This window comes from Buteo buteo, chromosome Z (assembly GCF_964188355.1).
Source record: "Buteo buteo chromosome Z, bButBut1.hap1.1, whole genome shotgun sequence".
Lineage (NCBI taxonomy): Eukaryota > Metazoa > Chordata > Aves > Accipitriformes > Accipitridae > Buteo > Buteo buteo.
Window position 1 is genome coordinate 13,421,234 of NC_134204.1, and position 17,396 is coordinate 13,438,629.

General features: G+C 39.7%; 1 protein-coding gene across 4 annotated transcripts in view; it reads left to right on the forward strand.

Annotated features, from left to right (window-relative positions):
- RAI14 (retinoic acid induced 14) overlaps positions 1-14,562 on the forward strand; it is an 89,791-nt gene extending 75,229 nt beyond the window's left edge. For 2 of the 4 annotated variants that reach the window (XM_075021730.1, XM_075021731.1), the window contains 11 exons: positions 1,360-1,466; positions 3,747-3,925; positions 4,607-4,635; positions 5,609-5,695; positions 6,349-6,435; positions 7,146-7,206; positions 7,547-7,665; positions 8,178-9,704; positions 10,477-10,626; positions 12,226-12,291; positions 12,550-14,562. In XM_075021730.1, coding sequence (XP_074877831.1) covers positions 1,360-1,466; positions 3,747-3,925; positions 4,607-4,635; positions 5,609-5,695; positions 6,349-6,435; positions 7,146-7,206; positions 7,547-7,665; positions 8,178-9,704; positions 10,477-10,626; positions 12,226-12,291; positions 12,550-12,627 — 2,490 coding nt within the window. In that variant the 3' untranslated portion in view covers positions 12,628-14,562. The remainder of the gene's footprint in view (positions 1-1,359; positions 1,467-3,746; positions 3,926-4,606; positions 4,636-5,608; positions 5,696-6,348; positions 6,436-7,145; positions 7,207-7,546; positions 7,666-8,177; positions 9,705-10,476; positions 10,627-12,225; positions 12,292-12,549) is intronic. The other 2 variants (XM_075021732.1, XM_075021733.1) reach the window with 2 other exon arrangements.
- Positions 14,563-17,396: the final 2,834 nt, after the last annotated feature.

Sequence of the window (17,396 nt, forward strand, 5' to 3'; positions counted from 1 at the left end):
CAGCAGTTCAAAGCAATACCATGCTTATATTTCTTTTTGGATTTCTCTAGTGGAGGAAGTTCCTTTTGCAGCTTGCCATAGCAGAGGTGGGAAATTACTTAAAATCTAATACAGTAGTGGCAGGGTTTGCTGCTCATTAAATTGAGGCATTGGTACAAGTAGCTACAATCAATTCTGATATATTCAAAACATGATTAAAACTCTTCCCATTGACTCCAGTATGGAAAAGGCCTGTTATCTGGCCAAGTGCTGTGAAATGCTCACAGAGCCCAACCAAAGTATGATAAGCCTAAGGGGAAAAAATATACTTGATGTAGTCTAAAGGCTCAGGGACACAACATTCATGATTGTGACACATCTACAACCAACCAGGTCTGGTTTTGAGAATGATGCAAATGACTGTTAGAAAACCCTCTGATGATCAAGAGAGGCAACCTGACAGAAATGAGGCACAAAAGGACAGGGTGGAGGGGGAAGCATAAAAATATTTAAACTTGTTTGTTTTTTATTTGGATCTATCTCCTTCTTATCTGGTCTTTCTAATAAAAAAGTCTGTCACAGAGGTTAGACCTGACATTTCAGCATATGCACTTTAAAGGCAGAAGAGGCTTGTTCAGTCTTAAGAAAAGGCCGTAGGAGGGAGTATCTTAAAAATGTCCTCAGCTACATCATGGTTGATCACAAGGAAGATGGAGCCAGACCAACCTCAGAGGTGCACGACAAAACGATGACAAGCAATGGTCAGAATTTGGGCAGTGCATCTAGTTGGGAAATTCCAGTTAGATACTAGGAAAAAAATAGTCTCACTATGAAGGTGGTCAAACACTGGAACTGGTATCCAGAGATGTTATGGTGTCTCTACCTTTGGAGATGCTTAAAACTTGACTGGACAAGTAAGTTTCTGAGCAACGTACTATAAGTTGAAGTTTGCCTAGCTTTGGATTGAGAGCAAAGGCAGAGAAACCACAGATGACCTCTAAAGGTATCTTCCAACTAAGTTATTCTGTGGTTACATGAAATATTGTATTTTTGCCTTGTACTTTGTTAAAATTATCATTTTTGTAGCGGACCTACTTAAAGGTATTGTGTAGTTCCAAAATCATCGTGTTATAGCATTAAGCAAGCAGCAAAGGGACTACAAACAGCAAAAAGCATTCCTGCTCCTAATTCCTTGCATTCCCAGTGGTCAAAAAAGGAATTAAAGTAAACCCAGCTACATTTATGGTACACGAGAAAAATGTACTGATAGCGCCTCATTTGTGCTTATAGAAGTAAAGTTCGCAGTTGACCTTTAAATCTCAGAGTGATATGTGTAAGTGGATGCGTTATTGTTCATAGTTTCTTTAAATGCATTCCTAGGATGGAAACATACCTCTGCTGCTTGCAGTACAAAATGGTCATACGGAAGTCTGCAAATACCTTCTGGATCATGGAGCAGACATCAACACCAGGGATAAAAATGGAAGGTACAGCAGGTTAACATGTTAATTCTTGCCCAAGGCTGACTGTCAAATGAAGTTTTCTTCTCAAATCCTTCCCAAAATAGTACTTGTTAGGTGAAATAATGACTTCAGTACAAGGCAGCGTATCCTGATTGTTGAGAAGGCTTACAGAATTCTGCCTAAAGGGAAAGGTGAAACAGAAACTATGCAACTATAAAACTAGATGTGCCTGTAAGATTTCCCTTGGTCTACCAGAGCAGTAAATACCATTTTTAAATAATTCCTGCAAGAATCTGATTGATAGCACTTACCCACACATCACTTTGTATGTGTCCCAGTTTTAAATGCTGCTCTCTTCTTGGCATGAGTTAGTTTCTCCAACTTAAATCCTAAAGCTGTTACTTCGGAGTGACATCTGTGGAGGGTTCTTTTTTCTACCATAATGCAGCCACAGCAGCAAGAGAAAAATACAGTAAGCCTATATAGTGGAGATGCTGACATCTTAGAAGGTACTATTTAGAGATTTGTTGTGTTAATAGATAGTGTGTGTGTCAGAAAACTGTTTTTAAAAAGCAACATCCTTGTAGTGAAAAGTGCACTTGTTTTGATGATACTGATGAAGATCAAGAGTCTGAAAATTATGGACTGTTTTATAAACAGTTGGTTAAACTGTGAACATGAAGCAGAATGCTGAGAAGACTTGGCACTTACACCTAATAGCAATCTTGATTATTGTATGTGATACAATGCTTGTATTGTTCTTTGGCAGCACCTGGGAGGATAAGACTGGGCCCTAACTTGTTTTTTATCAGTCCAAAGTTTGTTAGCGCACCCTTTCTTTTAAGTTGTCTAAAGAAAACCCCTTTGTTGTCTTGGTTTATTTGAATGGCCTCATCGGTGCTTTGAAACTGAGGTGCTGTCCACTCTGGGACCTCTGCCTTCCTCTCACTCTGTTTAATCAACAGTGTTAAGTGATCCTAGTTTAATTGGATGAAGGCGTTTCTGTCATAGACAGGACAGACTTGCCTTTTTGTATTCTCTTTTTCAAGAAAGTACAGTGTGTAGAAGCAAGAAAATGGTATGACATGGAATATACCATTGTACTTCTTGCTTTTCTTCTGGTAGGGAGAGTGACTACTCTTGCATCTTGTGTTCACCAAAGTGGTTAAGTTTTTACTGAAAAAAGAGAAGCTTTATTGGGAGGGGAAGGGGATAACCTTTGAAAATGGCATCTCCACTTTCCTATCTTCTCCAGACTAAGTGAATTTTTTTGGCAATCTAAAACCATCCCTGTGACTCTGGAGGTGTTACCCAAGTTGCCACTCAGCCCTATTTTTTAGCACAGCAGTGCAACAGCCATCACTTCTCCAGGGCTTACCCATTACAGGGAGTATGTTTAATTCATCAGTGAAATGATTGTCTTAATACCTAGTAAATATTATCACTGTAGTAACTTTTCAGTTTCATAACTGCACTGAGGAATGTGTTTGCCAGTGAACTTGGCCAACCTATTAGGTGCGTTTTAATGTTGAGAAGGCAGAATTATGCCCAAGCAGGAAAGCAATATTATGCTTGAAAGGTGGGGGTTTCTGTGTGTTTGTAATTCTTCTGTACATCTCTTATGACCCCTTCAAGTAACTGAGAATAACCTATTAGGAAAACACTCCTTCTGTATGCTACCCTTACTGTAGGATCTGACACTGTCTAGCTGCCCTGTGTTGAAGCAGCAACTGATTGTGCTCTAATCGACTTTTTTTTTTTTTTTTTTTTAAACTGAGATTAGGTCAGGATTTGAGGTCCAACACATCGTCTCATTGAGGAGCTTTGAGATTTATTTGGCTTTTTGGTTGAAATCTGTTTGTCTATTTTGTCTTAAAGGCAATGTGTAAAGGAAAGCAGCAGTGAAATAAATGCTTTTATGTTGTACCCCAACTTGCAGAGCTGTAATTGGAGTGTGGCAGTGAGATTTGATAGTCTGACTTTATCCTGCAGCCATTTCTACCTGTGACTCTCCTCTTAGCCTCAGGAACCCATTTTTAGAAGTGTTTGGAGATCTGTGCAAAGCATGCCAGGTCTTTGCAGAAGGTCCAACTGGGGAGTACAGGGAAGAGGACGAGGGGCAGGCAGGTGTTTGTAAGAAGAAACATGTTATGTGTTACATCTATGTGTCAATACACATACTGATAACATCTTGGACTTTATTGCACAATAACTGTCGCACTTTTTTTTCCTGAAAAAATGAGCTGCTGCTTAAAGAGTACAGTCTTGACACTTACTCTGTGTATGTTTGCTTTTTTTGTCCAGAACTGCTTTGATGATGGCTTGTGAAGCTGGTAGCCTTAACATCGTGGAAGCCTTCCTTCAGAAAGGTGCAGATGTCAGTTTAGTAGATGCCTTTGGACAGAATGCCCTGCATTACTCCAAGCTCTCTGAGAATACAGGGATCCAGAATCTCCTATCATCAAAGTTATCTCAGGGTGTGGGTATGTAAGAGATGCAAATCTGCAGTTTGTCACTTCTTGAACTGGCTACATATATGTTTAGCAATGAACAAATTTACTTCATAAGGTAGCCTGAAAAGTTTCAAAAGCTGTCTTCAGGATAGTCTGGCTGAGGCTTCCCAAAAGCAGGAAAATGTGGTCTTTGCCATAGATGGTAATATCTAGCATGGGATAAAGCACTGAGCAGGGCAAAAAGGTGTTCTGGAGAAAGAAAAGGTAAGCTGATGTAGCAGCATCGTGAAGTCTTGCATACAATTTGGAATAGATCCCTTTTTTATTATGTGAAAGAGTAAGTGGAAGATAAGCTCCTCAGTAGAGGGGTTGGAGAAGGAACTAATGCAGGCAGAGGGTTTTATGATCAAGCTAAGACAGATTTCTGAAGCAGGAGGCTAACGTGCAAGAATCGTGCAAGACTATAGTAGAATAAGAATTGTTACAATCCTTCAAATTTTATCTCAATATGAAACCCAAAAAGCAGCAGAGAAATGATATGGTTCAAATGGAATCTGGAAATTAAAGTATATTTCTCAGATTTCAAATAGGAATTCAAAAACCAAACAAAGTATTTATGGTGTGGAAAGTAGAGTTGAGAGATGGGCTAGGAGAGCAAATAACTTTTTCTTTGATAGTTGTTCTTAATTCCACTTCTTTTCTGCTTCACAGATACAAAGTCACCAACAAAAGCAAAGCAGGTATTTGTCCTTTTGGTTTTAAAAATACTCGGGTTATACAGACTTGTAACTTAAGAAAAAAACAGTGATTGACATTACTAGAAGCACTAGTAAATGTCACTGTGAGATGTGTTGCTGTTGACTGTAATGTGCAAGGGTTTTGTTGCTTATTTAAGAAATGTGTTTCAGGAACATTGCTTTTAGACTTAGCTTCGCTCTGTAACAGCTGCCAGCACTCTCAATGAGAAAAGGAGGGGAGTGTGTGTGTGTAATGTGCACATGTGTGCCAGGAAGATATGTTACTTTTCTCATGTGTAACGCAGGAGCTTGGCTTTTGGACTCCCTATCTCTTTAAACTGTAGAGATGATGTTCTAGAAAAATTCCCTGTTTCCAAAACATATAATTGAAGGTTATCCCTGGTTACATCTTACTGGAGATGCCCACCTGTGAGAATCCCAGCAGATTTAGGCAAATGAATTAGTTTCTTACATGTTTTATTTGGTATCATATCTTGGAGTGCGAGTAGACCTTGTAGACCTGCTGGTGGCTGGAAAGTGGACAAAAGTGCAATGAATTGGTTCATTCTTTCTCTGAGTAGAGAGGTGGGTTTTTCAGGGAGCTCAGGCAGAAGTTGGTGGAGAGGAAAGATGGTAGCCATTAAGAATGGCATGACTGGACTATGTATGAATGGAAGTATTTAAGATCACTAGTGCTAAACCTATTGTCAGCTTCTGCTTTTTCACTAAATCTTGTTTGTTTTCACTGAAGCATGGATTACAAGGGGGCAGATTCTTATTTTCAGGCATGTTTCATATCTTTATGTTAGTAGAGATGTAGTCTTTACATAGAAAAAAAAATAAGGCACTGCATGAGCTGCTAAAGTTGATATTAATGTGGGATTTTTTTTTTTTTTTTTTTGTTAACAAACCAACTTGCTCGGACTTTACTAACCAAACTAACAAACCTGCCTTTTCTGGCTGGTGAAACTTTCAGCATGATCAAGGTTCTAAATTAAGTTCAGAAAGAAGTGGAACTCCAAAAAAACGCAAAGCCCCACCTCCTCCTATCAGTCCTATTCAGGTAAAGAAAAGACCAATTTTGAGATGCTTTTAGGGGGTGAAAAGTGTTTCGAACATTGTGTGAATGATGTGGGCTGGAGTTGCTCTGTCACTGTTGGGTTTTGTGCCTGTCTCACCATGAATGCTTTTCCTGACATTAAGATGACACGATGAAAGCATATGTTGGTTAGGTTAACTAAGCAAAATTGCTTGAAATACACCATGGTCTGAGATAAAACTGTACAAATTTTACTGTGCAATTGCTTCTTCCATCTAAAGTTGAACGTCTCCTGGCTTTGCCTACTTCCATAAGGAAATAATTATGTATATTTTAATTATACATCTATGTGTAGACATTATTATATGCATATATACAGAAGAAAGTAAAATACTTAAACAGATATATATAATAATAAAATGCAGTTTAACAGTTAGGTTTAATGTTATACTGGAATGTTACCTGTATAACAGCTACACTGCATATGTAATACTGACTCAGAAGAACACTGAATTACATCTTCTCTTTGAAACTAACCTGGAGTTGTGACTTATGTTAATGCAGTGAAAAGTACTCTTTAATGTGTGTGTATACACATATATATGGGCATGTGTTAGAGAGGCAGTTATATAGGTACATGTATGTATACATACCTATTTTTATAAAATCTTTTACAGCTTAGTGATTTGTCCTCTCCACGCTCATCAACTTCAGCTCCCATGACTGGAAAAGGACAGGCTTTCTTTGCTGATCAAGTGTGCAAGGTATCAGTTTTCTGTTCTTGTGAAGCTTAGAGAAGGAAAGTATAGTATCTTAATAATGTATTTTGCTTAATTATCTATTTTGCTGACTGCAGAGTCTCTTGTGAATTAATTAGCTGAGTTTTAGGAACAAAAAGGAATCCAAATCTATTTCAATGTAATTTATAAAGCAAGCGTGGATTACTTTAATGTTTACTGAATATGTAAATAAAATTAGTCATAAATTAGTTAGTATTTAGGAGTATGGTTATGAAAGTAAGTTATTAATGCTGTGAGAGCTCATTACCTAATACCAGCAAAGTACATGGCATTGTGCAGTGCAGCTAGAGACCCTTTCACCAAAAGACATCAGGGAGATGGTTGAGTGTGTTCTGTCTGATCTTTGCCTCATGGTATTGAAGATATTTTTTTTTTTAATACTTGACAATATATTGCTATTATTTATCACAGGAGCTGCAGCTTTCCAAACTACCTGTGAGATAGTTGGCCACATTTCATTAATATTTAGTGAGAAACGGGCGATGGAACTTGGATGGGTTTAGCAGATTTTGAAATACTGGCCACATGCTACAATTAAACAAGACCCCAGAAATAAAAGAAACCCACTTTGCCAGGCTTTATCCAGCAAGATCTATACTGTCTGTACTTCTCTTTGGTGAACTGTCCAATTTCACATCTGCTTTCTGTGAAAGCGTTTTCTTTTGGTGTCTCAGCAGGAAGAATTCAGCTCCTTGCATCAAGATAATAAAGACAGACTGAGTGACAGCACAACAGGTATACAATAACTTAATTCTTATTTTCATATTTGGTTAGGTGTTTTAGGTAGTAAATGTTGAAATCTGGTCAGAAATCCTCTATGTCTTTCCGCTTAGAATGTGAAACATGGGAAGTATTGGGAGTAATGTTTTGTAATTTCACTAGCAGGTCCCCACCAAAATCTCCTGCTTCTGTTGGGTGATCTGACACATTTTTGGGGAAAGGATTTCTAGGAACAGCTTGCTTGCTCACTACGCTTAGTGATAATGGGAACAAACTGATTTGAAAGGTTAGAATAACTAACTAGCTAGCATTTCAGCTTTTTTGAAAATTTTGAATCTTTTTTTTTTCTCCAAAGGTGCTGAGAGTTTATTGGATGTGAGTTCTGAAGCTGACCAGCAAGATCTACTTCTGTTGATGCAAGCAAAAATTGCTTCTTTGACATTGCACAATAAGGAGCTGCAGGACAAATTACAGGTGGCATATTTTTGTGCTGTTCTAGTGCTGTCTTAATCTGCTAGCAGAACGAAGAGATGCTTACCGTTTTAAAGAAATGTACTGTGAAGATAATTTAATGAGCTTGTTGGTGGTAAGATCATGGAAACACTCTTCCCCAAAGGATTAAATCAGTATTTTGATCTTCTCACTTTCCCATAAATTACTGAATAACTTTGTTTATTATGATAACCACATTCTAAAAGATGTTGTTAACAGTTGTGTTAGCAGAATTGTAATTTGCATAGCGCTGATTATTAGCTTATGGAGATCAGCCCAGACTTTCAGAGGAGTTTGGCACCTACTGCCTTCTCTCACTGTAGATGACTAAATGGGAGCAGCTGGGTTTTGAATTTTTCTAAAACTTCCTTCCATGGTGCTTTAATTATCTCTGTCTGTAGAATGTGGCAAGATTTCCTTGCTTACTCTATTCTAAAAAATATTATCATGTAGTTGTTTTTATTGTGCAATTCTTTGCATTTCTTTTTGCACAGGAAAGAACACCTAAAGAAGTGGATTCAACTGTAGAATCTTATCATTCAACCCAAACAGAGTTTGAGCAAACAGCAGATAGACAAAATGAGTTTTCGGCTCAGGAGCTGAAGCCTACATTAAATGCCACCCAAATCCAAGAAAAGTTGACAAGCCTCAGTGAAGTAAAAATGAAGTACCTCCAAGAAGATTTAAAGGATGTGCAGAGGAAATTAGAGAATTCTGAAGCCAAAAGAAAGCACACAGAAGCTCAGGTCCAGTCTAGAGTCCCAGAAACAGATCATTTAAACAGCACAGACATTTCAGAAAATGGTTCTGATCTTAACCTGAAGTTCCAAGAACCTCAAAACAGGTATGAGGAAGCTGTGAAAGAGGTTTTGAATGTACAAAGGCAAATGAAGCTGGGTCTTGTTTCCTCTGAAAGTGAAGAAACCAGTTCTGAGCTGAGTAGGTTGAAGGTTACATGTGGAGAAGTTGAAATGCTTAAGCACGAATTGAAGAGAGCATTAGAGGAAAGTGAAAGACAAAAAGAGAAAGTAAGAGAGCTACAGAAAAAGTTTGAAGAAAGAGAGCAGAATGTGGTAAGCAAATTGTCTGTGGAAGAGTGTGAGGAAATTAAGAATTCATACTGTTCAGTTATTGATAACATTAATCAAGAGAAAGCATTGTTGATTGAGAGGTACAAAGAAGGCCAAGAGGAAATTAAAAGGCTACAGGACAAGCTGACAAGTCAGACACACTTGGAATCCAGTGCTGAAGCTGGAGAAGTGAAAGATGCAATGCACAAAATGATAGATGAGCTCAACAGACAACTTAGTGAATTGTCTCAATCGTACAAAGAAGCACAAACAGAGCTTGAAGACTATAGGAAGAGAAAAACTCTAGATGATATAACTTTGGACTACATTCCTAGAGATGAACATGAGAAACTGATGCAGGTAACAAATTCTTTGAAATACAAAGCAGAGAATGAATTATCAGAAATGAAATCCCAGTACACAAAAGTATTAGATGAAGCAGAAGAACTAAAGCAACTGTTAGACACTCAGAAACAAAACTCTTTGCCAATTACTGAACATCATCAGGTGATGAATGCACTCAGAAATACTGTAAAGGAAATGGAAGAAGAAATAAATGAACTCAAAGGACTGCTTACCAACAAGGAAAGTGAAGTAAGAAACTTACAGAAGGAATTACTGGAAGAAAAAGCTGCAATTAATGAAGCAATGGTACCCAAGGCTACATATGAAAAGCTCCAGTCATCACTAGAGGGTGAAGTTAGTGTTTTGTCATCCAAACTGAAGGATGTAATCCAAGAGAAGGAAAATGTGTCCTTAGATGCTATGCAACTGAGAAATGAGGTTTTGCACTTGAAGGAAGAGAAGGAAGGTATGCATACTCTTCTTGAAGCAAAGGAACGAGAGGTGACTGGTCTTCAGCAAAAGTACCATCAAGCTCAAGAAGATCTTCTTGAAATGAAAAGATATTCTGAAAGCTCATCAAAACTGGAAGAGGATAAAGATAAAAAGGTTAGTGATTTACTACAGTGGAAGGGTAGTACATGAGTTCAGAGTGCAAAGCATGTTGGATGGTGCATGGGTGGCCTAACAGATGATGTTGTGTCAAGTATCACAGAGTTGAGTGCATTTGTCCATCTTAAAATTCAGATATCAAAGTCAAAGAAGTTTTCAGTATGTTTAACTTTACAGTTGGTTTCCCTCCCATGTGGGGATATGCATGGTCTTGGAATTTACCTCTTTCAAGTTCTGCTTAGACTGGGTTCACACTATTCAGACAACCGAAGTCAAAGAAGTGGGGTTTACAGCAGGAAGAAATTCCAGAGGAGACAAGAAAACAAAAGATCAGAAAGGAGAAAAAATTCACTATTCTGATTTTTCTGTATCATCTCAACCTTAGCATGACTTGACTATTTTTCCTCTGCAGCTACCGTATCTGTCACTACAAATTTCTTTATAAAAAGCTATGTGTTTTACTAGCTGTGAATAGCTGGCCTATGTTTGGTATGTTTCTGTCTTGTGTTCAGCAGCAGCATTTGTAAAGGTGGTAAATGCAATCCTTGTTTGTAAATATTGCTGGCTTTTAGAACAAGGAATACATTTAGAATTGACTGGGCTAGGAGTGGGGATAGAGAAGCATTGTAACTCTTTGTTTACATGATGTCTCTCTTTGTCTGTTGAGTTTATTTACATCTTGTTTAAGTCACGAATAACCCCAAGATGAGACCCATAAGAATAGTGTGCCTTGCAGGTTTTCATGAAAACCTATTTTTTGCCTCCCTAGATCAATGAAATGTCCAAGGAAGTTAGCAAATTAAAAGAAGCATTGAACAGCCTTTCTCAGCTTTCGTACTCCACCAGTGCCCCCAAAAGACAAAGCCAGCAGCTGGAGGCGTTACAACAACAAGTGAAGCAGTTGCAAAACCAACTGACTGTAAGTGTGATAATTTATAAACCCACCATTATTCCCAGTTCTCCAAAGATATGTGTGCCATTCTTCACTCTGCCTTATTTAAAATGGAGCAGCCAGTGAGTACAAGGAAAGGAATTTTCATCCAGAAATTCTCTAATTTCTCTGTTTCTCTGAAACATTTAGGAATCTGCACGTCATGAAGTTCTTTAGAAGCAGTCTAACTAAAGAAAGCTGTTTTCCCCAATATATTTTCTTATCAATAGTGGAGCAAAGTTCCTGCAGTTGTAGTGGAATGTAGTGACCAGACCTGCTGCTGAGACCTTGATTTGTGAAAAATATGGCCAGTGTGCAGTGGATTTGTGTGTTTTCGCAAGAACATTCATCAGCTGGAGTCTTTTTCGTTTTGTTGGGGTTTTTTTAGCTAAAATAATTTTGACTTTCTGGAAGAAAGTAGTCACTGAAGGCATGAAGTTTCAAATTAAGCAAATCCATCTGTGTATAGGGAGCACAGTTCATTCTCTGAAATTCTGAACTGCTTAAAGATTTTTTGTTGTTGTTGTATTTTTTTGTGCATGAGATGTCCTGTCTTCTAAGCTGGGTTGAGTCATAATTGTTATTTCCAAGAGCTTGCCTGTCCAAAGGAGCACTTTAATTCACTGCTGGGGGTGAAAAGAAGGTACTGCCTGCCAGAGGCCTTTGTTGAGAGCTCTGGAGTAAACATGAAAGCAGAATTTCCAGCCTGACATGCTAAATGGCTTACCTGGTATCTGCTTTCCTACCTTCTGCAGCAGGCAGAAAGAAGAGTCAATATGCATATGGGCCAGAAAAATTCCCTTGCAGTGAGGAGAAACAAGTAAGCAGACAGGTAAACCCTGCATCCTGTCAGTGTAAAGACCCAGGCTGTTTCTTATACCAGTCCACCATGTTTGAAAGGACCCTTCATCTCCCCCTGCTTAAGGACAAGCAAAGTAGTGTAGGGTGCAAAGATATGCAACACGTTAGGAAAGTGGGTAGGATTTAAAACAGGACAGAAGCATTCTTTCCTTCTTGTAGGCTTGCTTTCCTAACAGCTTCAGCTTTATTTGGAAAGATGGCTTCTGGGATGTGGCAGTCTGTGATCGTGAAACAGGAGGTTGGCTTTCCTTGTTTGAATGTATAGTGACTAACTGCAGATTTCATGGGTTAAGAACTTTGTAAACACCTCCTCTTCCCTGGGAAGGCATTAGCTGACAAATGGGTCACTAACTTCAGGGAAGAGCTCAGCTGCAGTTGAGGGTTGATGTGTCAGAATACTGTTGGCTTTCCTCAGTTATGGTTGCTGATGAGCTCAGAGGTAGAGTATGTGCTCATTCCACATCTTTGCAACTCAGGGCTTCTTAAAACTGATGTCATCTCACCAGCTTTTTTACTGGGATGGGTAGAATTACAGTGTTTCTGTGGACCATGCTTCCAGGCAAATTATGTTTTGGATGGCTAGTGGCTCAGTACTGTCTGAGCTGGTTTTCCATGCATGCATAAGACTATGGTTTATAATTCCCCAAAGCTCTCTAAATCTAGTTGGGGAGTTGTGAATTCAGCAGTTCTGAATGCTCTGTGACTTTCTGCTTAACTGTTTTCTAGGAAACAAAGAAACAACATCAGGAAATTGTCTCAGTTTACAGGATGCATCTTCTCTATGCTGTGCAGGTATGGTCGCATATTGTCAGTTACACAGTTTTGTTATTTTAATGAAAGGTGTTTCTTCTGCAGATCTAGTAAGAATTTTGCATGTTTTATCTAAGACATCCTACCCAAAAGCTATGACTGTTGAAGCACTAATTTAGCACTGCTTCCTTTTGGGAAATTGATCTAACTACTATACCTCAAAACTAGTTTGTAAATCTTCTTAAAGTGTAGAGAGATGCTTGAATTCAATAATGTTTTCTTCTTTCTCCCCTTGTCTAGGGTCAAATGGATGAAGATGTCCAGAAAGTGCTTAAACAAATTTTATCAATGTGTAAAAGCCAATCACAGAAAAAGTAAACAAAAACGCCAAAACTCCCCATTTTTATTAATCCTGTTATGGGTGTTTATCTAGATTTGCCTTAACATAAGATTTAAACTGGGAATTTGCTGCTTTTTTGTTCTTGTGCTATTTGTGAGGTGGATTTGTCTGTCTCTACCACTTCCCATGTGCATTTGTGTGTGCAGTAACTAAACACATGCCTGCTTTTCCTATCCAAAATGCAAGTATGTTCTTCAGACTTTTTACTTAGGCCACTCCATGTCATGTTTACCCTGAAAGTACTTTCTAGCTTCCTCCGACAGAGGGAGGTTAATCTGGAGGAAAGCACTTGTGTTGCCTGGGTAAAGGTGAAATTCTCCATAAGGTCTTCTGTACTGTTTATAAGCTGCATCTTGTTAATGGGGATTAATTTAGTTGCTTGATGATGTCACACTCAAATTCCTGACATTTTGCCATATGCAGTCTTTGGCAGAGCAGAAACGAGCCTTGCAGCAGTGAGCAGAAGTAGGTATTTATGCTAAGCTGGAATATCAAACAGCTACGCTTCTTAGTGTAATATTTAACACACCATAAGGTAGCTGTCCCAACCCATCCAGTGCACTGAGTACACAAAAATCATACCATGCTTCATAGTTTCCTTGAACTGCCTGGTAGTGGAATGAAACTATTTCAAAAGGTAAAATCATTAGTTTATTGAAGTTCTGTACAAATCAGTACAGAAACGTCTGTATAAACAACCCTTTATGATAGGTTTAGCTATCTATGCAAGTGTTGGCCATGAAGCTCAGGAACAAAACCAGAACATATACTTTAGACAAGGGATTCTAGTGAACACAGGATGTTTACAGTGAATGTCAATGCCTCATACTTCCTAACCTCACTTTTGTAAAGATCTTCTCTTCACTATATTTTTATTGGCCCTCTAATGAAATTTTTTGTAACTAAATCATTTTTTCTACATAGTGTTTGCATTAAGCGTATTAATAAATATTTTTAGGTAATCATGTTTTAGAGAGTTTGTTTTTATACCCCCAAGTATTCAGTAATAGTGAAGCATAGTTTTCAGTTTGTAAAAGATCTGTATGGAATATTAGACCTGTCTGTCAGTGTGGTCCAGAGCAGTGAAGTGTAACATGCAATTCAGCCTGCTGTTTCAAAAAATGTAGAAATGATAGGCAGAGAACAGCAAAAGGTGTCAAAAATTTCTATATGTTGTTTCTCGAGGCTAAATGCATCAGTAAAGCCTTTATCAGCACTTTTTTTAAAAAAGTCAAATCAAAATGCCAGATGTGGTATAGTATGAAACTATGGAAAAATGTTTCTAAGCACACACTGCATTTGAGGGTACAACCATTCTAACTAGCTTGCAGCTTCACAATGGTATTTTTGTTATTCCTGTTAGTGGATATGTCTCTAATAGAGAAATCTTCCAGAGCTATATAATCTATGAAGTTTATGTAGAGTCATAATATGACAAGAGTCAGCAGTGCCTCAGACTGACTGGACTCATAGTGCACTTATATCAGACAATTCCTAACCCTGGCAAAACTAAAATGGATTTTAAAGGCGAAAAGACAAATCACACCTTTGCATCAGTTAGACCTTGGTGTTATTTTTCTTGGGTGATTTAACTAATGCCTGCTAATTTTGAACAGTATTTTATAGTTAGATGGTTTTGAAAATGCTCCAAAGAAATGTGAAAAGAATTCTGCTGCAGCACTTCAAAATGAACAACAAGATTTTAAGCATGCTGGTGCTGCAAAGTATAAAACTTGATGAACCATTTTGTAGGTTGCCTGATGGATTTAGTCTTCTACTTTGTTTTGGTTTGTATATTTATTACAATTATCTTTGTGGAATATTGAAAATTATATACTACAGCATAGTAAGTTTCTTTATATGTAATTTACAAGAAGTTTCCTTATGCAGCAAATAAACTATTTCCAATTTTTTCATCTTTGTTCTTCTTGTGCCTTCTTTTACTTTTTGTATTGCGGGAAATCTCACTACACAGTTCTAACGTAGTGCAAATATGTTCTATATCTCATGTTTAGATAGCTGTCAGATGTACCGGGTTTTCATCCCTGAAATTGCTACTTGATTATTAACTTCCTTGATCTGTCAGGTAGAACAGAATACACTCCAAACCCCGTGCAACCAGTTTTGCAATTATGCCTTCTATCTGATTGATAAGTTCAGAGCCATTTCTCATGTAGACATCCTGCTAGAGGTAATACAGGTTTCCCATTCACCACTGGGTGCATTCCAACTAAGTTTAAAACTGTCTTAGAGCAGTGACACAGATTGGTGAGGTCCCATGGTTTATCAAAACTGTGGTTCTCTATCACTTAGCACTTGACTCCATACACAGAACAACAGTGAAAGTTTATATATGTGTATATGCATATGGATATATGGATATGTATACTTCTCTTTAAATTTAGCAATAGTTACACAGTCAGCCCTGTTGCCTTTTATCATCTCTCCTGAGTTTATTTGAGAAACTAGTTTTTCAGTAACTTACTTGCTAATAATATCTTCCTGTCTGAGGGTGGAACACACAAATGGCAGGAACTGCATCTCTTTTGGTTACATCCTGGGGGTCAAGTAGCTCTTTAGCCTCCTGCAGAAAATTGCTGTAAGCTACTCAGTACTGGGCTTCCTTTGAAGAAGGCTGCTGACAAACTGGTATGCAGAATCTGTTCGTGGTAAGATCACCTGGTAGGGAAGATCACATCTGCTTTGATGGCTTTTGTGCCACAAGCAACGGGCCTGCTGCCTAGTATCTCCAATCTGAATTGCCATTTGTTTTTGTTGCCAATGGTTGGATGCCAGTTCTGTTGCATAGCATTTATTTTCAGGGGCAGACCTGTGGCAGTCCTGCATTTTGGCTTCAAAGTTGATTGTTGCCACATTAGAGTAGAAGTGCTTCCTGAGCATCACTGGTCTGGTGGTTATTTATTTCTGGTCTCCTGCGTGGGCAGTCATGACAGCATGGGTCTTCTCCTGGGCAACATTTTTATAGCTGATTTCTCCCCTGCTCCCCACGAAGCATATGAGTACTGGGGATGAACAACCCTCTTACAAAACTCAGAGACTGCAATTCACACACAACAGAGACCATTTGGTCAGGCTGCTCAGCTTGAGCATGCTGGCTCTTGTCACCCATCCCATGTCCTGTCACAGTAGAGAATAGTGACAAATGGTGGTAGCAGACTTCAGAGGACAGCTAGTGTGTTGAAATTTGGGAGGAGATGTCTGTTTAGATCTGCATTTTTTTTTCCCCTCCTCCTCTCTTGCTGGAGAAAGGAAGTGCAAGTCCCTGTAAACAGGTTTTGCCCTCGTTATTTGGCATCTGGCTGTCACAGGCTCCCTCTTTTGCCAACTCAGGTGGGCATGAGAAGATGATGGAGAGTGAAGTGATTGAGGAGATTTCAGCAGTAATCAGACAAGAACTTCCTGGAGTGTGCCATGTCTCTTTGAGGGACAGATCTTTTGGCTCCAGCAACATGCAGTGGCACAGAGCCAGTACTTGAGCTCAAGGGCGATTGACCCTCTTGGATGAGTCTGGCTACCTGGGCGTGCTCCACACCAGCAGGACAGCAGCATCCTCTTGTTCCTTTCCTTACCAAAGTGTGTGCAAGCTCCCACTGTGCCATATGGCTATTTTCCTGCTCACAGGTCCCTTATGCAGAAAAAGGAAACAGGTTGTTGGTCCCCCTGTACCTCATTTTGGTTCATTTGGGTTTTTTTCTGCACAGTCCTACTTCTGGAGAACTGAGAGCATCATGAAGTGTCATTCCTCTAAGGCTGGCTTTTCAGAGAAACAGGAGATTGAGGTACCTCATGGATAGAGGTACGAGGTGAGAAGCTAGTATCTCCCCATGCTGGCTGAGCAGGGGGCTCAGTGATGGCAGGAAGGCCGGCTAGTTTCCCTTCCACCACTCCTTAGGTCAACTAAATGATGTTGTGCTACATGTCAGCATGAGACGGCAAAAGCCAAGGGAAGGCCACGCTGCTGTGTGGTGCGGTAAACCCCAGCACAGTGCTCTAGGAGAAACAACTGAGGTGGGTTGACCCTGGCTGGACACCAGGTGCCCACCAAAGCCGTTCTATCACTCCCCCTCCTCAGCTGGACAGGGGAGAGAAAATATAAGAGTTTGTGGGTTGAGATAAGGAGATATCACTCACCAATTACCCTCACGGGCAAAACAGACTCAACTTGGGGAGAATTAACTCAATTTATTACCAATCAACCAGAGTAGGGTAATGAGAAATAAAACCAAATCTCAAAACACCTTCCCTCCATCCCTCCCTTCTTCCCGGGCACAACTTCACTCCCAGATTCTCTACCTACCACCCACCAGCAGCACAGGGGCATGGGGAGTGGGGTTTACAGCCAGTTCATCACATGTTATTTCTGCCACTTCATCCTCCTCAGGGGCAGGACTCATCACACTCTTCCCCTGCTCCAGCATGTGGTTCCTCCCACAGGCTGCAGTTCTTTATGAACTGCTCCAGCATGGGTCCCTTCCACAGCGTGCAGTCCTTCAGGAGCACACTGCTCCAGCGTGGGTCCCCCACGGGGTCACAAGTCCTGCCAGAAAACCTGCTCCAGCGTGGGCCCCTCTCTCCACAGATCCACAGGACCTGCCAGGAGCCTGCTCCAGCGCGGGGTTCCCACGGGGTCACAGCCTCCTTCGGGCATGTCCACCTGCTCCAGCGTGGGGTCCTCCCCAGCCGCAGGTAGAGATCTGCTCCACCGTGGACCTCCCTGGACTGCAGG